Source organism: Somniosus microcephalus, chromosome 33 (assembly GCF_052327205.1).
Source record: "Somniosus microcephalus isolate GS21.2 chromosome 33, FLI_Smic_1.0, whole genome shotgun sequence".
Lineage (NCBI taxonomy): Eukaryota > Metazoa > Chordata > Chondrichthyes > Squaliformes > Somniosidae > Somniosus > Somniosus microcephalus.
The window spans coordinates 27,112,452-27,138,029 of NC_141019.1; the positions used below are offsets into that span (position 1 = coordinate 27,112,452).

Consider the following 25,578-nt stretch of genomic DNA (forward strand, 5'->3'; position numbering starts at 1 on the left):
GGTGAGGTTCAGCCGTTGGGCCGTACGGAGGAATTTCTCCAGATTCGCGTCATGTTCCTGCCGGTCGCGGCCGCAGATAGTGACGTTATCTAGGTAGGGGAATGTAGCCTGCAGTTCGTTCTGGTCAACCATCTGGTCCATCTCCCTTTGGAAGACCGAGACCCCATTAGTGACACCGAAGGGGACCCTAAGGAAGTGGTATAGGCGCCCATTCGCCTCGAAGGCGGTATACTGGCGGTCCTCAGGGTGGATAGGGAGTTGGTGGTAGGCCGACTTCAGGTCGATGGTCGAGAATACTTTATACTGTGCAATCTGATTGACCATGTCAGATATGCGGGGGAGGGGGTATGCGTCCAGCTGGGTATATCTGTTTATGGTCTGGCTGTAGTCGATGACCAGGCGGTTTTTATCGCCGGTCTTTACGGCTACGACCTGGGCACGCCAGGGGCTGCTGCTCCCCTCGATAATGCCCTCTTTCAGGAGGCGCCGCACCTCAGAGCTAATGAAGGCTCTGTCCCCGGCGCTATACCGCCTGCTCTTGGTAGCGACGGGTTTGCAGTCAGGGGTAAGGTTAGCAAACAGAGAGGGTGGCGGGACCTTGAGGGTGGAGAGGCTGCAGGTGTTACGCGGTGGGCGGTTTAACGTTTGCTGGTTGTTGACTGTGAGTGGGGGGAGGGGTCCACCGTATGCTAGGGTTACGCTTTGGAGGTGGGATTGGAAGTCCAGCCCTAGTAGGACGGCAGCGCAGAGATGGGGGAGGACGAGGAGTTTAAAGTTTTTATACTCCGTGCCCTTAACCGACAGGGTCACGACACAGTAGCCGCTGATGTCCGTGGCGTGGGACCTCGATGCCATCGAGATTCGGCTGCGCGTTGGTAGGACAGAGAGGGAGTAGTGGCTCACCGTGTCTGGGTGGATGAAGCTCTCCGTGCTTCCGCTGTCGAACAGGCAGGTCGTGGCGTGGCCGTTCACTTTGATGTCCATCATTGACTTGGACAGATGGTGCGGGCGGGCTTGGTCCAGGGTGACGGAAGCTAGTGTGTAGCTGAGCGAGTCGTTGTCATCTGCGGGCGAGGCGGTCGGGCGTGGTGAGTAAAATGGCGTCTCCCACGAGGTAGGGCCCCATGAGGCACGATTGGGGTCGGTTGCCTTAATTAAAGATGGCCGCCCCCATGACTCATGCGTGGGGATGCTGGCCTCAGTTGCCCTAAACGAAGATGGCCGCCCCCATAGTTCGCATGCGGCACTGCTGGCCTCTGAGGATCCGCTCCTGCAGGCCTTGGAGAAGTGGCCTTTCTTCAGGCAGGTTTTGCATATGGAGTTCTTGGCTGGGCAGCGCGACCTCGGGTGCTTCTCCTGGCCACAAAAAAAACAGCCGGCGGCCCGATCGCGGATGCCCGATGTCGGGGCCGGTGCCGGGGGTGGCGGGTCCGGGACGCCGACGCAGAGGTAGGTCCCGGGGGCGGCGCTGGGAAGGGTGCTGTGGTAGGGGTCGGGCCCGAGTCCCAGGGTCGCGAGCAGTACCTGGTGAATGCTTCCTGATCTTGGTGGGCCACTTCCAGGGAGATAGCGAGGGCTTCAGCTTTTTCCATGCTGAGGTCTTTAGCTTCCAGCAGTCTTTGCCGTGAGTACTCGGACCGTAGGCCTTTCAGGAATGCGTCGCGGATATTATCTTCAGTATTTTCGGCTGCCGACACCGATTTAAAGTCACAGTTCCTGGCGAGTGCATGTAGCGCCTGTGAGAATTCGGCTACTGATTCTCCTGGCTGTTGCGGCCGTGATCTTAGGAGGTGCCTAGCGTACATGTAGTTTACCGGGGTCCGGTACTTCTGTTTCAGCAGGTTGATGGCGGTCTCGTAGGTAGTCATGTCCTCGATGAGAGTGTATACTCTCGGGCTCAGTTGTGCCTGCAGGACACTTAGTTTGGATGCCTGAGGGACGCTGGATTCTCTCAGGTATGATTCGAAGCAGACCAGCCAGTGTTTAAAGTCTGCGGCTGAGTTTGCTGCTCGTGGGTTCAGGTCCAGGTACGGCGGTCTGAGGGCTCGCAGCCAAGCTGGCTGGTGTGGCTGTGCTCCTGGGAGCTGCGCTGGTGGCTCCTCCGCCGGTTGTGACTCGTTGTCGGACATCATTAAATTTAGTCAATAAAATTGATATACCTATCAATTCCTCCAATAAAAGGCGAAGAGTTACGAAGGTGACTAAAGGTTTTTATTGACTAAATAACAGAGCCCACTCTCGTGGGTGATCCGATCCAAGCAGGAGGAATACCAGCCAGTCGCTCACCTTTATACCTGGCCTGGTGGGTGGAGCCAAGGCGGAGTCGGCAGTGGTCATCCCAGGTATAGCAGTGTGGCAAGAGGCGACCTCGTACCGTGATACAATAGTGGTCAGTGATACAGTTATAACGAACAGTGGTGAACAGTGCTAACTACTAACAGTGATACGATAGTGAACGTGGTTTACCACAGTATCATCTGCAAACTTTGATATGTTACACTCGGTCCCCTCCTCCAAATCGTTAATATAGATTGTAAAGAGTTGGGGACCCAGCACTGACCCCTGTGGAACACCACTAGTTACTGATTGCCAGTCCGAGAATGAACCATTTATCCCAACTCTCTGCCTTCTGTTAGATAGCCAATCCTCCACCCACGCCAGAATATTACCCCCAATCCCGTGATTTTTTTATCTTAAGCAATAATCTTTTGTGTGGCACCTTGTCAAATGCCTTTTGGAAGTCTAAATACACTACGTCCACTGGTTCCCCTTTATCCACCCTATATGTTACTTCCTCAAAGAACTCCAGCAAATTTGTCAAACATGACTTCCCCTTCATAAAACCATGCTGACTTTGTCCTATTAAATTATGATTATCCAAATGTCCTGTTACTGTCTCCTTAATAATGGACTCCAATATTTTACCTACCACAGATGTTAGGCTAACCGGTCTATAGTTTCCAGCCTTCTGTCTACTGCCCTTTTTAAATAAGGGTGTTACATTAGCAGTTTTCCAGTCTGCCGGGACCTTTGCTGAGTCCAGGGAGTTTTGGAAAATTATTACCAATGCATCCACAATCCCTACCGCCACTTCCCTCAAGACCCTAGGATGTAAGCCATCAGGTCCAGGTGATTTATCCGCCTTGAGTCCCATTATTTTACCGAGTACCACTTCCTTAGTGATTTTGATCGTGTTTAGCTCCTCCCCCCCCTATAGCCCCCTGTTTGTCCAGTGTTGGGATATTCTTAGTGTCTTCTACTGTAAAGACTGATACAAAATATTCATTCAGTGTTTTTGCCATCTCCATATTTCCCACCATTAATTTCCCGGTCTCATCCTCTAAGGGACCAACATTTACTTTAGCCACCCTTTTTCTTTTTATATAACTATAAAAACTCTTACTATCTGTTTTTATATTTTTTGCTAATTTACTTTCATAATCTATCTTCCCTTTCTTAATCAATCTTTTTGTTATTTTTTGCTGTCTTTTAAAGTTTTCCCAATCCTCTATCCTCCCACTAGATTTGGCTACCTTATATGCCCTTGTTTTTAGTCGAATACTATCCTTAATTTCTTTAATTAGCCACGGATGGCTGTCTTTTCTTTTACACCCTTTTCTTCTCAGTGGAATATATATTTTTTGGAAGTTGTAAAATAACTCCTTAAATGTACACCAGTGATCATGTATCGTCTTACCCTTTAATCTATTTTCCCAATCCACTCTACTCAATTCCACTCTCATACCTTCATAGTCTCCTTTATTCAAGCTTAGCACGCTTGTTTGAGATCCAACCTTCTCACCCTCTAATTGAATATGGAATTCAACCATGTTATGGTCACTCATTCCAAGGGGATCCTTTACTGGGACATTTTTAATTAATCCTGTCTCGTTACACAGGACCAGATCTAAGGTTGCTTGCCCCCTGGTCGGTTCAGTTAAATACTGCTCAAGAAACCCATCCCTAATACACTCAATGAACTCATCCTCAAGGCAGCCCTGCCCAATTTGATTTGTCCAATTAATATGATAGTTAAAATCCCCCATAATTATAGATGTTCCCTTATTACAAGCCTCAACTATTTCCTGATAGATACTCCGTCCAACAGAGTTGCAACTGTTCGGGGGCCTATAGACTGCGCCCACTGGTGTTTTTTTCCCCTTATTATTCCTTACCTCCACCCAAACTGTTTCATTATCCTGATCTTTTGACCCAATATCATTTCTCTGTATTAGTGATTCCTTCCTTTATTAACATAGCCACCCCACCTCCCCTTCCTTCCTGCCTGTCCTTCCTGATCGTTAAATAACCTGGTATGTTTAATTCCCAGGCATTGTCACCCTGCAGCCATGTTTCTGTAATGGGCACAAGATCATACCCATATGTAGTTATTTGTGCCATTAACTCGTCTATTTTGTTACGAATGCTACGTGCATTCAGATAGAGAACTTTCAAATATGTTTTGTGACACTTAGTTCCTGCTTTTGCCCTTTTTATTACTTTACCTTTTACTCCATACCTTCTGCCCCTTCCTGACACGCTCTGGTTTTTAATTTCCCCACTGCTACCTAAGTCTATGACCTTCTCTGTTGTCATTTTTATTATTTGCTCTCTGGGAACCTCCCCCCCCCCCCCCCCCCCCCCCCCACTAGTTAGTTTAAAGCCCTCTCTACAGCCCTAGTTATATGATCCGCCAGGACTCTAGTCCCAGCACTGGCCAAGTGAAGCCCGTCCCAACGGAACAGCTCCCTCCTGCCCCAGTACTGGTGCCAGTGTCCCAGGAAGCAAAACCCATTTCTCCCACACCAGTCTTTGAGCCACGCATTTAACTCTCTAATTTTATTTGTCCTAGCCAAATTTGCTCGTGGCTCAGGTAATAATCCAGAGATTATTACCCTTGAGGTTCTGTTTTTTAATTTGACCCCTAGCTGCTCATACTCCTTTAACAGAACCGGCCTCCTAGTCCTATCTACGTCGTTTGTACCAACATGGACCACGACAACTGGATCCACCCCCTCCCACTGCAAGTTTCTTTACAGCCCAGAGGAGATGTCCTTAACCCTGGCACCGGGTAGGCAACACAGCCTTCGGGACTCTCGCTCTCGGCTGCAGAGAACTCTATCTATCCCCCTAATAATACTATCCCCTACCACTACAACATTTCTATTTACTCCCCCCTCTTGAATGGCCCCCCGTTCCACGGTGCTGTGGCCAGGTTGCTCATCCTCCCTGCAGTCCCTGCTCCTGTCCCCACAGGGAGTAAGAACGTCGAACCTGTTGGTCAAGAGCAAGGGCTGCGGCTCCTCCAGCTCTACCTCCTGGATCCCCGTACCTGCCTCACTCGTCGTCACACCGTCCTGTCCCTGACCATGGGCTACATCTGAATTACTTAACTTCATAGGTGTGACCACCTCCTGATACACAGAGTCCAGGTACTTCTCCCCCTCCCTGATGTGTCGCAGTGTCTGAAGCTCAGACTCCAGCTCATCAACACGGAGCTGGAGTTCCTGTAGCAGCAGACACTTGTCGCAGACGTAATCACCGTGAGCCTCAATGGGGTTCACCGGCTCCCACATCTCGCAACAGTAACACATCACCTGCTCCATTCTATTTGGATAGGCAATGGCTAAAATTTAAGGAACAAATGCATGCATTGCAACAGTTACACATTCCTTTCTGGCGCAAAAACACAAGAAAATGCGGCCCAACCATGGCTAACAAAAGAAATTAAGGATAGTATTAGATCCAAAGAGGAGTCATATAAAGTTGCCAGAAAAAGTAGCAAGCCTGAGGATTGGGAGCAGTTTAGAGTTCAGCAAAAAAGGACCAAGTGATTGATTAAGGGGGGAAAAATCGAGTACGAGAGTAAACTTGCAAGGAACATAAAAGCGGACTGTAAAAGCTTCTACAAGTATGTAAAAAGAAAAAGATTAATGCAGACCAATGTAGGTCCCTTACAGTCAGAAACAGGAGAATTTATAATGGGGAACAAGGAAATGGGTGAGCAATTAAACAAATACTTTGGTTCTGCCCTCACAGAAGAGGACACAAATAACTTCCCAGAAATGCTAGGGAACCAAGGGTCTAGTGAGAAGGAAGAATTAAAGGAAATGAGTATTAGTAAAAAAATAGTGTTGGAGAAATTAATGGGACTGAAAGCCGATAAATCTCCAGGGCCTGATAATCTGCATCCCAGAGTACTAAAAGAGGTAGCCATGGAAATAGTGGATGCATTGGTTGTCATCTTCCAAAATTCTATAGCTTATGGAACAGTTCCTGCAGATTGGAGGGTGGCAAATGTAACCCCACTATTTAAAAAAGGAGGGAGAGAAAACAGGGAACTACAGACCGGTTAGCCTAACATCAGTAGTAGGGAAAATGCTAGAGTCTATTCTAAAGGATGCGATAACAGAGCACTTAGAAAATATCAATGGGATTAGACAAAATCAACATGGATTTATGAAAGGGAAATCGTGTTTACCAAACCTGCTGGAGCATTTTGAGGATGTAACTGGTAGAATAGATAAGGGAGAACCAGTGGATGTGGTGTATTTGGATTTTTCGATGGCCTTTGATAAAGTCCCACGTAAGAGGTTAGTGTGCAAAATTAAAGCACATGGGATTGGGGGTAATATACTGGCATGGATTGAAAATTGGATAAACATAATTTAATAGGACAGTCAGCATGGTTTTACGAAGGGGAAGTCATGTTTGACAAATTTGCTCGAATTCTTTGAGGATGTAAAATACAGGGTGGATAAAGGGGAACCAGTGGATGTAGTGTATGTGGACTTCCAAAAGGCATTTGACAAGGTTCCACACAAGATTACTGATCAAGATTAAAAAATCACAGGATTGGGGGTAATATACTGGCATGGGTGGAAGATTGGCTATCTAACAGAAAACAAAGAGTTGGGATAAATGGTTCATTCTCGGGCTGGCAATCAGTAACTAGTGGTGTCCCACAGGGTTCAGTGCTGGGACCCCAACTCTTTACAATCTATATTAACGATTTGGAGGAAGGGACCGAGTGCAACATATCCAAGTTTGCCGACGATACAAAGATGGGAGGGAAAGCAGTGAGTGAGGAGGACATAAAAAACCTGCAAAAGGACATAGACAGGCTAAGTGAGTGGGCAGAGATTTGGCAGATGGAATATAATATTGGAAAGTGTGAGGTTATGCACTTTGGCAGAAAAAATCAAAGAGCAAGTTATTATCTAAATGGAGAGAAACTGCAAAGTGCTACAGTACAAAGGGATCTGGGGGTCCTGGTACATGAAACACAAAAAGTTAGTATGCAGGTGCAGCAGGTGATCAGGAAGGCCAATGGAATCTTGGCTTTTATTGCAAGGGGGATGGAGTATAAAAACAGGGAAGTCTTGCTGCAGTTATACAAGGTATTGGTGAGGCCACACCTGGAATACTGCGTGCAGTTTTGGTTTCCATGTTTAAGAAAAGATATACTTGCTCTCGAGGCGGTTCAGAGAAGGTTCACTCGGTTGATTCCAGGGATGAGGGGGTTGACGTATGAGGAAAGGTTGAATAGGTTGGGACTCTACTTATTGGAGTTCAGAAGAATGAGAGGCGATCTTATCGAAACATATAAGATTGTGAGGGGGCTTGATCGGGTGGATGCGGTGAGGATGTTTCCACTGATGGGTGAGACTAGAACTAGGGGGCATAATCTTAGAATAAGGGGCTGCCCTTTCAAAACTGAGATGAGGAGAAACTTCTTCACTAAGGGTAGTAAATCTATGGAATTTGCTTCCCCAGAGAGCTGTGGAAGCTGCAACATTAAATAAATTTAAAATGGAGATAGACATTGTCCTAGCAGATAAGGGAGAGGGCAGGGAAGTGGACGTGAGTCTAGATTCGGATCAGCCATGATCCTATTGAATGGCGGAGCAGGCCTGAGGGGCCGTATGGCCTACTCCTCCTATTTCTTATGTTCTTAAACAGGAAACAGAGTAAGAATAAATGGGTCTTTTTCGGGGTGGCAGGCAATGACTAGTGGGGTACCGCAGGGATCAGTGCTTGGGCCCCAGCTATTCACAATATATATCAATGATTTGGATGAGGGAGCCAAATGTAATATTTCCAAGTTTGCTGATGACACAAAACTAGGTGGGGTTGTGAGGAGCATGCAAAGAGGCTTCAAGGCGATTTAGACAAGTTGAGTGAGGTGGGCAAATACATGGCAGATGCAGTATAACGTGGATAAATGTGAAGTTATCCACTTCGATAGGAAAAACAGAAAGGCAGAGTATTATTTAAATGATGAAATATTGGGAAATGTTGATGTACAGAGGGACCTGGGTGTCTTTGTACACCAGTCACTGAAAACAAACATGCAGGTGCAGCAAGCAGTTAGGAAGGCAAATGGTATGTTGGCCTTCATTGCAAGAGGATTTGAGTACAGGAGCAAGGATGTCTTACTACAGTTGTACAGGGCCTTGGCGAGACCACACCTGGAGTACTGTGTGCAGTTTTGGTCTCCTTACCTAAGAAAGGATATACTTGCCATAGAGGGAGTGCAGCGAAGGTTCACCAGACTGATTCCTGGGATGGCAGGACTGTCGTATGAGGAGAGATTGGGTTGACTAAGCCTGTATTCACTAGAGTTTAGAAGAATGAGAGGGGATCTCATTGAAACGTATAAAATTCTGACAGGGCTAGACAGACTGGATGCAGGGAGGATGTTTCCCCTGGCTGGGGGGTCTAGAACGAGGGGTCACAGTCTCAGGATACAGGGTAGGACATTTAGGACTGAGATGAGAAATGTCTTCACTCAGAGGGTGGTGAACATGTGGAATTCTCTACCACAGAAGGCTGTGGAGGCCAAGTCACTGAATATATTTAAGAAGGAGATAGATAGATTTCTAGACACAAGGCATCAAGGAGTATGGCGAGAGAGCGGGAATATGGTATTGAGATAGAGGATCAGCCATGATTATACTGAATGGCGGAGCAGACTCAAAGGGCCGAATGGCCGACTCCTGCTCCTATTGTCCTATGTTTCTATCCCAAAGCAGGTGCCATTCTTACCTTACTGGTATGCGTTTGCCCAGAAGTCCCCGCACCGACACCTAAAACTGCTCTAATAAAACAAATTAATTGACATTAGATAAAATTCAGATCCCTTGCAAGAGATATAGTTTAAAAGATTGGTTACTGTGCAACACAGGTGTACAAATGAGAGCTGAAGCAGGCTTTAAATGGTGCCTGCAGTCCTTGATTTTTGTGGATCATGACCCTGATTGGCTGGCTTAGAAGCTGAGAGTTCTAGCCATGCTTGGTCTTTGAGACCAATTGACATTGGCATGTTCACTCCACAGATCAGGTAAGAGGATCCCATGGCTAAAATCAACTCTAGCGTATCTGTTCCACACAGACTTCCTTAGATGATCAATATTGTTCTGATCTCCAAAATATTATTTTGTGTGTAATTCAGAATCTTTCTTGCTTTTCAGCAAAAGGCCAAAGACAACAGGGCAGCTCAGCGCATCAACAAGGCACAGAAGGTAAGCTTGACCTGACATGGAAATCTAACTTGGGCCTGTACCTCCAACATGCCTGCCTTAATTAATTAAATGAGTCAAAGGGGAACTGAAGTCATGAAGTGTCCTGTGATTTGCAAGTGTTATTAAAGACGATGCGTATGTACTTGTAACTTTAGGTTGTCCCTTATTAACATGTGCATTTATATAGTGCCCTACCATGTTGAAACCTGTTGGAAGCACTTCACATACTGAATTACTTTGAAGTGTCGTGGTTGTTTGTGCTCAAAGATGGCAGCCTTTGTTGGCAAGCGAATCTGTCCCATGTTTCACAGATACAAACAGTCATCAGGGGGTCAAAAGACTGCTGCTGTTCATGTTTCTGGTTTTGCTATTTCAGGAGAACAATGTGTCAGTACTTGTACCAGTTGATAACATCATGTAGCTGTGATTAGCTGCTAGATTTTCCCAGCTGTGAATTGATATTACGTAGCTTAAGGTTGTGCTTAAATGTGTTCTTGGATCTCTCTCGTTACCCACTGCAGTATCGCCATTCGAGAGTCTTGTATAAAGATGTCTTGTCCCAATAAGTGGACAAGACCCCCTTCTCCCCAGAATATATTAACATAAAATGCAACTCATTCTGTTTTGTTTGTTTTCACAGCAAGTTGATATGCAAGGTAACAAGCAGCCCAAAATTGAGAGGCAAGAGGCAAAACAGGATCGTAAACCACCCCGTCATCTACAAGCCCTGACTCAGAATCCTGCAGTGACCAGCCTCACTCCAGCAACATTAGTTGGGGGGAATTCCGGTTCCCCAGCAGAACTGAGGATTGAAGGTTTAGGCCAGAATGCTTCATTACATGGTAACAAATCATTTACTACCTCGACTAATGAATTTGTCAAACTGCAGTCGGCAAGCCCATCACCAACAGACTCCAGCAGTGACTTGTTCCCAAAACTGCATATGCAGTCTCCAACTGGAATTGTAGCCCAGGATCCTTTTGGGCATCCACTTACACCGTACCCTCAGGAACCCAACATTCAGTCTTCCAGTAATCCGAGTCAAGCACCAGCATGGAACAGCTCCCACCACCAGTCAGGTGTACCTCGCCCTGTTGTTCCAGGCCGACCGCAGCTTCTTGGCTCTTCAGAGCTGCATTCTGCAACACCAGGGATGTCACACCATCAGCATCCTCTAACTCCAGACTCCTTCCTCCGATCTAGAGTGCTTGGTGAGTCACATGATGGCCACACAGTTGATCAGCCTTTAGGAAGTCCAGGGTTTCGATCATCACAGTCGACAGACTGTTACGCAAAACCACCTGAAACTCTAACGTTGCCATCACCAACTGGAGAGCAGTTAAGGCGACTCTCAGATCCAGAAGTTGGAGCACAGCACCCCAGAAATGAACAGTTTGCAGGAGTTATGAGACAAGATTTGAGTTCGAATTCCTTGGCTTCCCTTTACAGAGCTGCAATGTTGGATCCAAGTATGAATGTACGATCACTCTCTGACGGGAGGGACAGAGATATCTTCAAAGCACCTTTAACTCCCAGATCATCGTACGTGGACCAAACACCCACTGTACCTGCTCAGCGTTCTCAGGAACTACACCCTCAATCGCAGGGTGTCTCACCACAGACTCAGACCGATTTGTACCGGCAGTCTCCTTCTACACCATTTCCTGATCCATATCATCAACCTTCTTTGACACCACGACCATCTTCTAGTGAGAGCTGCTCTCCGCTACCTCCTAAATCTCTCCCTTCTGATTCCCTCTCCAGGGTACCCATGAGTCCACAGTCTCAGTGCAGTTCACCATTGACACCCAGGCCACATTCCAATGAGACATTTCCTCAGTCTCCCATTGCTTCCAGATTCCAGTCACCAGACCCTTATTCTCGGCCACCTTCCAGAGATCCTTATGCTCAGCTTCACAAACCACAGAGACCCCAAATGGTTGACACCGGTTTCAAATCCTCACCAGTGTCTCATGGGCAACCAACTGGTACCATTCAGCATTCGGCAATGTTTTCTCAACACAGCGACGCACATTCAAAAGTGGCTTATGTAATGCAGCCTCAGTCTCCAAGGCCTCACTCTTTTGACCCATGTGTCAAGACATTTGCCAGTGCTCAGCCGCAAAGTCCATTTCCATTCACTTCATCACCAGGAGATCTGGTTAAAGAAACCCATTCTCAGCAGTCCGTATCTCAGATGCCTCGAACAAATAATTTTCCACAAAGTCACCTGATGAGCAACCAGCTCAATACAAGTGATGCTCATTGCTCTCAACTCAATGCCAGTAATCAATCAGGTCCTCCAGATACACCGTCTATTGCAAGAGATGAAACTTTCACCAACATGCCTTTAAGGCCATCCTTGATCAAGCAAGATACACTACCTTTACAGCAAGATTGCTCATACCAAACTTCCACTAGCAGCCGATCAGTGAGTGATTCATCGCCATCGGAGAGAAGCAGCGAGAGTTCCACACAGGTCCATCCTCCAGCATCTCCCAGCAGGGACTTGCACGAGCTTCCATTTAACAGGGGAGCCCAAGCTGGAAATCTCAGTCAGACAGAGCTGGAGAAACAGAGACAGGTTAGAATCTGTAGCATTGAATTAAGCTTGTGATTACATGTACTTACCTACCAAGTTATTTTAATTTAGAATCTTCACGCTTCCTTATGGATCACAGTGGACCACTGGGAAGCATGTGATTACAAAAATTGAAACAACCAGTTAGTGTCGGCTGTGGCTCGGTGGGTAGCGCACTCTCCTCCCAGTACGATTTGGACAGATTGGGTGATTGGGCAGAAACATGGCAAATGTACTATAATGTGGATAAATGTGAGGTTATCCACTTTGGTGGCAAAAACAGGAAGGCAGATTATTATTTGAATGGCAATAGATTGGGAGAAGGGGAAGTGCAAAGATACCTGGGTGTTCTTGTGCACCAGTCGCTGAAGGTAAGCATGCAGGTGCAGCAGGCGGTTAAGAAGGCAAATGGTATGTTGGCTTTCGTAGCAAGAGGGTTCGCGTACAGGAGCAAGGATGTCTTGCTACAGTTGTACAGGGCCTTGGTGAGACCGCGCCTTGAGCATTGTGTGCAGTTTTGGTCGCCTTACCTGAGGAAGGACGTTCTTGCCATGGAAGGAGTGCAGCGAAGATTCACCAGGCTGATACCTGGGATGGCAGGAATGACGTATGAGGAGAGATTGTGCCGATTGGGTTTATACTCACTGGAGTTTAGAAGATTGAGAGGGGATCTCATCGAAACCTATAAAATTCTGTCAGGCCTGGACAGACTAGATGCAGGAAGGATGTTTATGATGGCCGGGGAGTCCAGAACCAGGGGTCATAGTCTAAGGATAAGGGGTAAGCCATTTAGGACTGAAATGAGGAGGAATTTCTTCACCCAGAGAGTGGTGAACCTGTGGAATTCTCCGCCACAGAGGGCGGTGGAGGCCAGTTCATTAAATATATTCAAAAAAGAGTTGGATATATTTCTTAAGGCTAAAGAGATCAAGGGATATGGGGAGAAGGCAGGGACAGGGTACTGAATTTGGATGATCAGCCATGATCTCATTGAATGGCGGAGCAGGCTATGTTTCTATGTCAGAAGGTTATGGGTTCAAGTTCCACTCCAGCAAATTGTTGCACTGTCAGATGCTGTATTTTGGATGAGACATTAAACCGAGGCCCCGTCTGCTCTCTCAGGTGGACGTAAAAGATCCCAGGGCACTATTTTGAAGAAGAGCGGGGGAGTTCTCCCCGGTGTTCTGGCCAATATTTATCCCTCAACCAACATCACTAAAACAGATTATCTGGTCACTGTCACATTGCTGTTTGTGGGAGCTTGCTGTGCACAAATTGGCTGCTGTGTTTCCCACATTACAACAGTGACTACACTCCAAAAAAAGGTACATTGGCTGCAATGTACTTTGGGATGTCCAGAGGTCACAAAAGATGTTGTAGAAATGAAAGTTAGATACAGGAAACTTTCGATTTACCGGCACCTAAATAACCGGAAATCTCGGTTAACCGGCAAAATTCAGGAGTAGGTTCAGGTAACTTTTATTACTTGCCTTCCTCCATCTGTTGCTGTGCAAGGGTGTGGCTGCAGCTGTTGCTAAGCTACAGAGACGCTCGGAACTTGTGGCCATTGTTCTGAACCTGTTGCTAAACAACAGGGTTTGTTGCTTTATACGGAGCTCTCAGCTCTCGTATCTTTTACTATAGCGCTCGGTGATCCGGAAATTTTGATGAACCGGCACCCCGTCGGTGCCGGATAAAAAAAAGTTTCCTGTAGCTCCTTTTCACAGTTATGTGATTGACATTGGATCCTATTTGCCAAGTTCTCTATGTACTTTTGTGAAGTCTGGTCTGGGGTGAGACGACCCAAACAATCTGATTTTGAGCATTGATCAAACTTAGCAGTTGCTTTGAGCAGGCTTAGGATTTGACTTCCATGACCTCTGAATTATAAACAAATACTATTATTGCTACCATTTAGACACCTACATAATGGAGCTGTTAGCTGTAAACATATGACAGAAGAAACTTTGTTGAAGTTTAATTTTTGTTGCCTCCTTGTCTTTTCAGCGGCAGAGGTTGCGTCAGCTTTTGATACGCCAGCAAATCCAACGGAATACCTTGCGACAGGAGAAGGAACAGGCAGCTGCATGCGGGGGTGGCACTACCACAACCAGTTGGTCACAAGAAAGTTCAAGCCAGACCCATGAGTTACAGACGAGAGCACCACCTCCATACCCCCTCTCCCAGGTAATTACTGATGCTGGATGCCTGGCATTTTCAACAACTTTGCAAATGCAAATTTTCTCCTGTAGACCTTTTCCATCGGCTGATATCAGGGTTAGGTTTTGTTCTTTTTGAATTAATTGATCAGGTGTGGATTTTATTTCTTTGAATCATTAATGTAAGAACGCCAAAAGATTGTCATAATTCCCTTATCTCCTACCTCTTTCTCCGCCCCCCCCCCCCCCCTCCCAATACCTACTCTGTATCCTCATTTGGGAGGGTTGAACCTTACCCTTCAAATCAAATCACAATAAAAGTTGATTTGATTTTTTTTTAATTGTTAGTGCACAAGTGCAGTACAACGAAATGTAGGCTTGCGGCTCCCGAGTGTACACATTTGGATTAAGACATTTAAACATTCAACATACATTTGGCTTGTAGTATATTAACATAAACATAACCATAATAAAGTGCATTGGCAGATGTGCAGGCTTTAGAGTTTATTTGTGGAGTTCAGTAGGATGACAGCCCTGGGAAAGAAGCTGTTCCTAAATCTGGTCGTACGGGTGCGAATGCATCTGTAGCGTCTCCCAGATGGCAGGAGGGCGAACAGACTGTGGCTGGGGTGGGTAGGGTCTTTGATGATGGACCGTGACCTCCGTAAACAGCGTTTCTGGTATATGTGCTCTATGGTCGGTAGCTGGGTGCTGGTAATGCGTTGGGCAGTTTTGACTACCCGCTGCAGGGCTTTCCGGTCATAGTAGCTACAGCTGCCATACCATACTGTGATACAGTTCGTCAGGATGCTCTCTATTGTGCAGCGGTAGAAGTTAGAGAGGATCAGGGGTGACAGGTTACATCCCTTCAGCCTCCTTAGGAAATATAGGCGCTGCTGGGCCTTCTTCACCAGAGAGGAGGTATTGAGGGACCAGGAGAGGTCTTCTGTGATGTGGACTCCGAGGAACTTAAAGCTGTCCACCCTTTCCACCACAGCCCCATTGATGTGGATGGGGGTGTGACTTCCGCCTTTAGACTTCCTGAAGTCCACAATGATTTCTTTGGTTTTCTTGATGTTAAGGGCCAGGTTGTTATCGGCGCACCACTTCAGGAGATGCTGGACCTCCTCCCTGTAGGCTGACTCATCGTTGTTGGTGATCTGGCCTGGTGATCTGATCTGGTGCGAATGGTCAGTGCAGATCCCTCTGTAGCCACTTTCTGTCCCTAATTCGATCACTTGGCTGTAGTTACTGGACTCGCTCCCTGGGATAAATGTGACAAGATTTCAAATGCACTATATTGTTTGAGTTCGAAGCTTAGTCTTCTCTAGTATTGCAGTTACTGGGCAGCTGAACCTTCAACACTGTCTGCAAGAGCACTTTTGTAAGAAAAAAGTACAGGTACTTGGATTTATATGCCAGCTTATCACAGCAGAATTATTTGGAAGTGCAGTAACTGTTGTTATGGACAATCATGGCAACCATTATGTGCAGCTCATGGTCCCGCAAATTACCAGTTAATCTATTTTTGGTGGCGTTGATTGGGGAAAAAGGTTAGCCAGGTCCTCATCTAAACTTTTAAGTAACATTTTTCGATTGTTGTAAAGGGCACTTTTTTATGCAATAGCTTTGGCAATTTAAGCTTGGTTGATTTGCACTATTTTGGAACACTTTTTTTTGTAAATCTTGGTTTTGTTTTTTTGCAGGACCGGTCTGGCCTGCGCGGGCTGATCCCTGGCTCTGGAAATGGAAGATTAATAAATCCAGTGGTGATAGAAAAACAGCGATTGTTTCCTCAGGATGAGAGTCTGTGTCGGCCTCCGCAACCAGGCATTCCCCCTACTGGTGAAGTAAACGCTCCCAGGTACGTGCAATTTAACATCTGTTTGCATCAAAATTACCATGCATGCTGGTTGATTCAGTAATAGTTTGTTCAAGCATGTATAGCTCAATGTTCAAAACAAATGATAAAAAAAAGCTAAAGCAATGCTGTTCACGGTAATGCAGAAAACGGTTGAACCAAGCGTACTTGCTCACAGCCATGGGGGTGTTCTCCTATAGGCCAATCTTTCTTTCTTTTAAAGTGCAATTCAACTAGTCCATCAATACACTAATTTATTTTTTAATAGCAAGTTTATATATGTATATGTGTGTGCGTGCACGAGATGGAGAGCAGATCTCTGCTGTTGCTCGCACTGCTTTACATCAATAGGAGTGTTTATGTCATGTAGGGGAGAACATCAGGGCCACAGATTTAGTTACTGGAAAACGTCAGATTTCAATTTTATTAAATAGCATTCTGGGCTTTTTAATGGTGTTTTGAGGATCAAGCTCCAAAACTGTCCATTATTCTGTGAAAACCATAAATGGGGGGCCTTTATTTTAATATATTCTTTTACCCATTTATTTAACTTTAATCCCTCACTATTCTTAAAGCAGAGAAGACACAGCAAAATAATATGCATGACGCACCAGGAGGCGGTAAATAATCGGAGTTCCCCTCTCCCCTTCCTTCCTCCCTCACTCACTCTCTACCCCTTCATTCCTCCCTCCCTCCTCCTCCGTACATCTTGTAGTTGGTACACCCTGCAACCACGGTGTGCCGGTGGTGGAGAGAGTGAATGTTTACAGTGGTGAATGGGACACCGATCAAGCGGGCTGCTTTGTCCTGCATGGTGTTGAGCTGCTTGTGTTGTTGGAGCTGCACTCATCCAGGCAAGTGGCGAGTATTCCATCAGATTCCTGACTTGTGCTTTGTAGGTGGTAGAGAGAATTTAAACCCAGAGTTATCGCTCTGTGTTAGAAGATTTTTGAATCTTCTAAATTATTTGAAAGCAAACTGCAGCATGAATTTTTCAGATACAGTTTCACCTGTTATCGATTATTACCATTTTTAGCTTTGCGAAAGAGCGAAAGTCATAGATAATTAGCCAGCCACAGAGCGAAAAAAGAACGCCTGCACCTACAGGCCTGGATTTTTGTCCTTGTTGCTGCTGATTTTGGACAGCACTGGGATGGGAAATTGGGAGCCTTTTTACCAATTGCCAGCACTTCTAAGATTGCAATTGCTAAAGATTGAGTGTTGTATGTGTCACATCTTTTCCATCAGCACCATGGTAGTGACACAGGATGCTAGCATGTTATTGGCATCTAGTGTTGCATGCTGGTGGAAGGATTTTTTTTGAAGTTTAAGACCCCGTCTTCCCCCAGGAGTGGAATCGACTGCGGGTGAGTTATTCACTCTCTTTGCCCATTAAATGTAACCTGGAGCATCAGGAGACTTCCCTCCTTATACTGTCCCGCAAGCGGCCAGCTCTGCTCCACTGCTGCAGCCACCTGAGGATTGCGACAAACATTTTCCACCTCCATCCAAGGTGGATTTCCAGGGGCAGCTCTGGAAATCCGCCAGTGTCCGCTGTAAGTTAGTTGGGTGTCTCACAACAGTTCCGGAAGCTAAGTCCGCGCTGAGTTAAGCCTGAGCCACAGTGGTTTGCCTCATCCTAATTGGATTTTTAAAAACCTTTTCCCCAAACAAAAAACAAATTAATTGACTTTTGAAAGCTTCTTGAGTGATTATCCTCTGTGTTTTGTTGATCATTGGAAAATATAAACATTGTAGCTCATCACTGCTTTGCTTGCTATATATCTAGGTCCAATTTGTGAGCCAACATATTCTGCTTTTTCCACTCTCCGTTAGTCACTACCTCCTTCCTGCTCTCTTTCTTTCTTTCTTTCTTTCTTTCTTTCTTTCTTTCTTTCTTTCTTTCTTTCTTTCTTTCTTTCTTTCTTTCTTTCTTTCTTTCTTTCTTTCTCTCTGTCTCTCTCTCTCTCTGTCTCTCTCTCTCTGTCTCTCTCTCTCTCTCTGTCTCTCTCTCTCTGTCTCTCTCTCTCTCTGTCTCTCTCTCTCTGTCTCTCTCTCTCTGTCTCTCTCTCTCTGTCTCTCTCTCTCTGTCTCTCTCTCTCTGTCTCTCTCTCTCTGTCTCTCTCTCTCTCTCTGTCTCTCTCTCTCTGTCTCTCTCTCTCTCTGTCTCTCCTCTCTCTCTCTCTGTCTCTCTCTCTCTCTGTCTCTCTCTCTCTGTCTCTCTCTCTCTGTCTCTCTCTCTCTGTCTCTCTCTCTCTGTCTCTCTCTCTCTGTCTCTCTCTCTCTGTCTCTCTCTCTCTGTCTCTCTCTCTCTGTCTCTCTCTCTCTGTCTCTCTCTCTCTCTGTCTCTCTCTCTCTCTGTCTCTCTCTCTCTGTCTCTCTCTCTCTGTCTCTCTCTCTCTGTCTCTCTCTCTCTGTCTCTCTCTCTCTGTCTCTCTCTCTCTGTCTCTCTCTCTCTGTCTCTCTCTCTCTGTCTCTCTCTCTCTGTCTCTCTCTCTCTGTCTCTCTCTCTCTGTCTCTCTCTCTCTGTCTCTCTCTCTCTGTCTCTCTCTCTCTCTGTCTCTCTCTCTGTCTCTCTCTGTCTCTTCCCCACCCCCGTCCAATACTCATTCCTCAGCTCCCTACAATTCACTTCCACCAAGTAACCACTGCCCACTTTCCATACTGCTCACAGCCTTCAACTGCCCACCACCCCCAATACCCATGGCCCTCATACTCACTACTTTCCACCAATGCCAACCAATGTTCCCGCTAAGCTGCGCAGCCATCTGCAAGATCCCGCGCAGGCTGCTTACTGGCTTTTCCATTGTAGATACCGCGCATGTGCAAAAATTTGAATGAGCCACACATTGGGGGAGGCAGGCCGTGCAGGAGGCAGTGCAGCTTCTGGGAGACATTGATGCTAAATGTTCTTTTCCTAATTGTTTACCTTGAAATGTTCACTTGCCCTGGCCCTTCACTACTCTGCTGCAAGTACCCACTCTTTCCCAAACACTCGCTAATTTACTTTTCCCAACTGCTCACGACTCTCCCCAAAACACTCACTATCCCGCTTAACTACCTCCTCCTGAATCTTTACAAACCCAGCACCCCTCTCCCAAACATATCTACTAACTTACCGTAAATCAAGTTTAACCAATTTATTGGGAGTTCTTTGAGGAAGTAACGTGTTGTGGATAAAGGGGAACCGGTGGATGTACTGTACTTAGATTTCCAGAAGACATTTGATGAGGTGCCACATCAAAGGTTATTGCAGAAAATAGAAGCTCATAGTGTAGAGGGTAACATATTGGCATGGATAGAAGATTGGCTAGCTAACAGGAAACAGAGAGTAGGCATAAATGGGTCATTTTCTGATTGGCAAGATGTAACGAGTGGTGTGCCACAGGGATCAGTGCTGGGGCCTCAACTTTTTACAATTTATATAAATGACTTGGATGAAGGGACCGAAGGTATGGTTGCTAAATTTCTGATGAGACAAAGCTAGGTAGGAAAGTAAATTGTGAAGAGGACATAAGGAGGCTACAAAGGGATATAGATAGGTTAGGTGAGTGGGCAAAGATCTGGCAAATGGAGTATAATGTGGGAAAATGTGAAATTGTCCATTTGGGCAGGAAGAATAAAAAAGAAGCATATTATCTAAATGGTGAGAGATTGCAGAGCTCTGAGATGCAGAGGGATCTGGGTGTCCTAGTGCATGAATCACAAAAGGTTAGTATGCAGGTGCAGCAAGTAATTAGGAAAGCTAATAGAATGTTATCGTTTATTGCGAGGGGCATTGAATACAAAAGTAGGGAGGTTATGCTTCAGTTATACAGGGCATTGGTGAGACCACATCTGGAGTACTGTGTACAGTATTGGTCTCCTTATTTAAGGAAGGATGTAAATGCATTGGAAGCAGTTCAGAGAAGGTTTACGAGATTAATACCTGGAATGGGCGGGTCGTCTTATGAGGAAAGGTTGGACAGGCTAGGCTTGTATCCGCTGTAGAAGGGTTTCGACCCGAAACGTTGATTCTGTTTCTCTCTCCACGGATGTTGCCTGGCCTGCTGAGTTTTTCCAGTGTTTTCTGTTGTTATTTTGCACCTACTCTTTCTGGACTTGGGTAAATGGGTGTGCCCCTACAGGAAGAGTGTGCACAAATATTAGGCAAACAGAAACTGCCTGTATGGGTTTCTCAGTAGCTTGTGATTGATTTCTATACATGTCAGACACCCAGCTGACCAAAAAAAGTTATTGGAGATTTGAAGATAAATATATATTTGATTTAAAAGCATCAAGTTTGAGAACTTGTGACAGAGTAGACAATGTATATACACGGGGTTGTTTGTTTATGCAATTTACAGTTAATAAACCAACCATGTATTTACTGTTCAAACTTCTCTTATTTTTCCAGTCGTTCTCCTCCTTTCTCAGGAATACTGCTCTGGCTTGATTTTTTTTTTTACTCCCCATCTGCAGGGCTGGCTTTTGGTGTATTCTGGCCTTTGGTTCCTCCTGCATTCTATCTAAATCTGGTTAGCAATTGGGACACATTGCTGTTTCTGCCCCCGTCCCCACTCTACAGGACAAAGAGTTATGTAGTCACATGATACTAAGCTGCCTGCTTATCAACCCTGCCCCTGATTACATACACCAATTGATTGATTTATTGATGTAATTGTAGCGTCTAAGGGATATTGTCCCTGTCTACTCACTCTGGGCAAGGAAAACCTTATTTCACTATTGAAACACGTCTCTTTCCAAATCCCTTCAGCCGAAATATGTACTTCTCCACTTTTCTCTTTGCCCGTCTCGTTCCCCAACTTACAACAGTATAATCTCCGATTCACTGAGTAGGAGATCCGAGAGAGCATAACGAAAGTGGTTTTGGTGTGGTAGATTTTCCAAATCTCAACTTTTTTTTTGTGGGACCCATTATGAAATAATTTAATTGCAGCAGCGTACGTTGGGGTTAATATGCTTGTACAGCTCGCTACTCAAAACGCCACTGTTGGTGATTTTATCCAAAGAATTTGTGGCATATGTTGTGCAGCCACCAAGCAGTGAGAACTTGTTTTTGATTTTGAAAGGGGTTGTGGATCGAGTTTTGAAAGTGCTGATATCATTGCTGAGCATCAGCGAGTAATTGGCTGTAGGCACTAAATGAGCAGCCATTATAACTTTTTTTCATTGTTGAACATTTCTCCAAATTGAAGATTTTTGAAACTACAATATTGGATCACAGGGAATCGCATCCCCAATATTAGATCATAGGGAAGCTCGGGTCATTAGAAGTCAAAGCCAGTTATGGTAATGAACTTTCTATATTAGTGGGCACTTGCATTTTTTAAAAGCCTTGATGTAGAATAAAAGTGTCTTGTTTTCCCAATTTCAATGCCTGAAATTATTTGACAGCAATTTTTTAAACCAAGTTTATTGGGGTCTTATTGCTAGAATCTGTTCACAAATCATGTCTTAAAATTGCCCCAGTTGAAAAGGGGATACTAACTAAATACTACTGCTTTGCATTATTTAAATCTACAATTTTGTTATTTTTCTCTAGACAACCAGGGGTTGGTAGCCCACAAGGATTTCACCCAAGAGGCTTACCAGCTGCTCAACAGCAACAGTGGCAGCAGCAGTTGGTACAAAGACTTCCTGGACAGACTCGTTTCCAGCAGCCTGAAGCTTTGCATGTGAACAGGCCTGCAATGCCCATGCAAATGAACAGCACAGCTGGGCTTAACCCTAGGATTGCCACTCAGATCACGTTTCAAAATGCACAACAACAAATTGTGGCTTCACCAATTTCGGTGAGTCCTCAGTATATAGAACTGAGACATAATTCCCAACGATTACCCATTGCTGCCCAATTGGCACAGCGTACTCCCCAGCCAAGGCCGCGCCTTCCATTACCAAATCAAGAAATCAGCAGTCCGTTTGTGCACCAAATGCAGGGATGCAAGGTGATGTCGAGAGGTCCAAGTACACCGTTGCCGCAGTCACCAGTTGGGATTACACTCTTGCCCCAGCAGAATATTTCTGCTCCATTGCCATCTTCACCTCATTCAGTGGAAGTATCAAATGCCCATCAGCATATCCAGACGAAAGAGCCATTAGAATCCACTGTACCGGTTGAATCACAACAGACATTTCAGACGACTTCGTCGACAACATCATCCACTTCTAGTTGCTGCTCGGACACTTTGAAGGACAGCTCAGTATCCTTTCCACTTAACTCTGTCCCATCCATCTCCAATGTAGTTAGAGAACATGCAGAGTTGGATCCTAGGAAGATCCCTTGTGATGAGTCAGTAGAAAAAGCTTTAGATGAAGAGCTAGATTCACCTAAAGAACTAGATGAAGAAGATGACCTTGCCAATCTGAGTCTTGACCCAGACAGTAAGACAGATGATGAACTTGGTAACCTTGATAACCTAGAAACCAATGACCCCCACCTGGATGACCTTCTGAAGTGTGAAGAGTTTGATCTGTTGGCTTATACTGACCCGGAGCTAGACACGGGTGACAAAAAGGACATATTTACAGAGCAGCTGCGTTTAGTGGAATCTGCAAATGAGAAGGCAGAGGAAGGTCAGGATATACTAACTGATCAGGATGCTGTAGACCCAGCAGATAAATGTACAAATGATAAAGTCAGCAAACCTGATTTGGAAAAGACGGAGAAGGGAGAGGAGCATGAAAAAACAATGGCTAAATCCGATGCCATTGCAGATACTCTGTCCACTTCTGATCGGATTATGTGCGAGTCGGTGAATAATGTCAATTCGGAGACTAACGCTAGCAGTCAGTGCAGTGATCCAGTCAGCAGGGCCCCGTCTACTGACAGTTCTCCTAAACCTACTCTTGATCTAGTACTGAAGGTTGAAGAGAACGTTTCCCAAAATTCAGCTTGCAAGTTTGTAGCAAATACGACCAATGCTCAGACAGTTTTGATAAAGTCAGAAAGTCCACCGAAGGGGGATGATGAGAGAGGAGCAGTGTCAATGCTACTCAGTATGGGAACTGGGCTTAGTGTCAACACAAGTGTAACACTGTGTCAGAGTACTGCATGTACTACCAGTGGAACACAAACCACCACTCAAAGTGGTACAATTGCTTCAAGTGGTCATGGAACGACACGGATTCCCAGCAATGGGCATTCTAATGTGGATTTAGAAAGTATACCCTGCACATCTTCAGCTCCGATAGTATCCAAGATGCCACTGGCTGTCCAGTCTAGGCCGACATTGGGTAAATTTGGACTAGATGAGATGTGCCAACATGTGCCCAGTATGGAGTCGAAACGTCGGTCTGTGGATGACCTCGTTAAAGTAGAGAGTTCTTTGGAGGCAAGTGAGCTTCCACTACTTCTCCATGACTTACTTGAACAAGAGAAAATGGAACTGCAACAGCAGCAGCAATTGGGAGGATCGCAGTGTGTATCTACTCAACAGCAGCAGCACTCCGGACCAAAGGCCCATCTTCCAGTTCTGCAACAGCAGCAGCAGCTTGAGGTTTCACATCAACAGAGTCATCCAGGACTTCCCCAACACCTTCCAACAACACCGCAATCTCAGCACCTCGAGGGCCCACCACAGAATTTAAACCTGCCACAGCAACATATCCTGGGGGTGATACAGCATCATCACTTGGGGATCCCACGATCTCTTCCATCTTCACAGCAGCAACAGTTGACAGCGTCACAGCAACGGCTTGGAGCCTCACCGCATGTAGTTATGTCCCAGCAGCAGCAGCAGCACGTGGCAACAGGGCAACATCCAACACAGCAGATAGCGGCTTCACAGCAGAGTCAACATATGACTTCACCGCAGTTACTGCCGGCTCAGCAGCTGGCTGTATCGCAATTGGGCATCATGCAGCAGACGCAGCAAGTTGTGATGCAACAGCAGCAACAGTTGGCCAATGCTTTCTTTCCAGATACAGGTACAGTAGGTAACGAGCAAGCTTGCAGATAATGTAGGGTTCGTCCTGGTTGGCCAGTAATGGCTGCTGCACTGATTCAGCAATGGAAATGTCAAGGTCCCGTCTTCCTGTTCCTGTAGTTCAGGTGGACAGTAAAGATCCCACGGCACTTGAGAAAAAGAGTAGGTACTTCTCTCTGTCTTGGCCAATATTCCTCCTGCAAGCAGCACCAAAAACAGAATATAGCTAGTCGTAGATCTCATGGCTGTTTATGGGATCTTGCAGTGCGCAAAATGGCTGTTGCGTTTACCGTCACTGCTTCAAAGTGATTCATTGTACGTGAAGTACTTTGAGACGTGATAATGCGCTATATAAATGCAAGTCATTTTATGTTTACTTTTTCCATTAATTTCAATTGCAGTTGTGCAGAATATATACAAAGTGGGTTAGGATGGGGTTTTTGTGTTCATTTTTAAAGTCGGTTTTATGTTACCACCATTGCCTGTTCTGTTAACCCAACAGTTACCCATATTTAATTTATTTAAACTGCATTTATGCTTTGCAATGCTGTTTAATCAAGTTTCACATCTGCTGTTTTGGAATGAAAATAATGGAATTCAATAAGAATTTGAAGAAGTTACCATTAACAAATGGAGGCAGCAGTCACAATAACCATAACTTTGCAGGAATAAAAAGCAAAACTGCAAATGCAAGAAAATACATAAGGGGTCAGTTTGCATCTTACCAGAGCTTTGTGTCCTTCTGGCTTGACTAGGACTAACTGCTGAAGGTCAACAGGTTAAGTGCTTGCTTGCGTGTGTTCTGGACCCACTGCAGATCAATCATAGTCATTCATTTTGTTTGGTCAACATAATTTTTTTCATTCCTCATCCTCCACACACCGTAGGAGTATTGCCTATCTTGATATGTTCTCGGGAAACCATGTGCTGCACATGCATAGGGAAAATGTCATCGATGTTGCAGATAGGTGATGCTGCATGTGGCCTCCTCTTGCAACATATGAACTCCCAGGACCTGTGTCACTGTGCCACTTCATTTTTTCCCAGCTGAAGATTCTTCGCTCCTCATATCATATTCTTGTCAGTAAAATTTTGGGCAAGCCTTTCTTGAGGTCTAGGTTAGAAGAGATTCTGTTAATCCAGTCTGTCCAAGTTTTTGTAATCTTTTTCAGGAAGCCCTAGGTATCAGTACCAAGAGACAAAAAAACATGTTATAAACTTATGCTGTCCCTTTCAGGTGCAGCATACAGAAGAAAGAAAAGCTATACTCTTTTTAGGGTTTTTGTAGTGGAAAGATTCACATGCTGATGAAAACAGTTCGACTGGCTGTAATGTAACCGCTGCTTCCCTGGTCGTAACCATCTTTATACCAGTCGATAGGGTGGTTAGTCCTGTGCAGTGGGAGGGCTTTATGGATTCCCGCAACCCATATGATGAGTGGGGGTCGCCCACACCCACTGGACGTGAGTATCCTGCTAGATGTCAACCCAAAAGCCAGAAACTGGGACTGTCTGGAGTGGGGTTT

The 25,578-nt window shown here is 45.5% G+C and overlaps 1 protein-coding gene across 11 annotated transcripts in view; it reads left to right on the top strand.

Moving 5' to 3' along the window:
- The window catches only part of kmt2d (lysine (K)-specific methyltransferase 2D), a 239,566-nt gene that overhangs the window by 132,882 nt on the left and 81,106 nt on the right, over positions 1 to 25,578 (top strand). For all 11 annotated transcript variants that reach the window (XM_085972785.1, XM_085972784.1, XM_085972778.1 and 8 more), the window contains 5 exons: positions 9,474 to 9,524; positions 10,165 to 12,108; positions 14,113 to 14,292; positions 15,971 to 16,128; positions 21,671 to 24,054. In XM_085972785.1, coding sequence (XP_085828911.1) covers positions 9,474 to 9,524; positions 10,165 to 12,108; positions 14,113 to 14,292; positions 15,971 to 16,128; positions 21,671 to 24,054 — 4,717 coding nt within the window. The remainder of the gene's footprint in view (positions 1 to 9,473; positions 9,525 to 10,164; positions 12,109 to 14,112; positions 14,293 to 15,970; positions 16,129 to 21,670; positions 24,055 to 25,578) is intronic.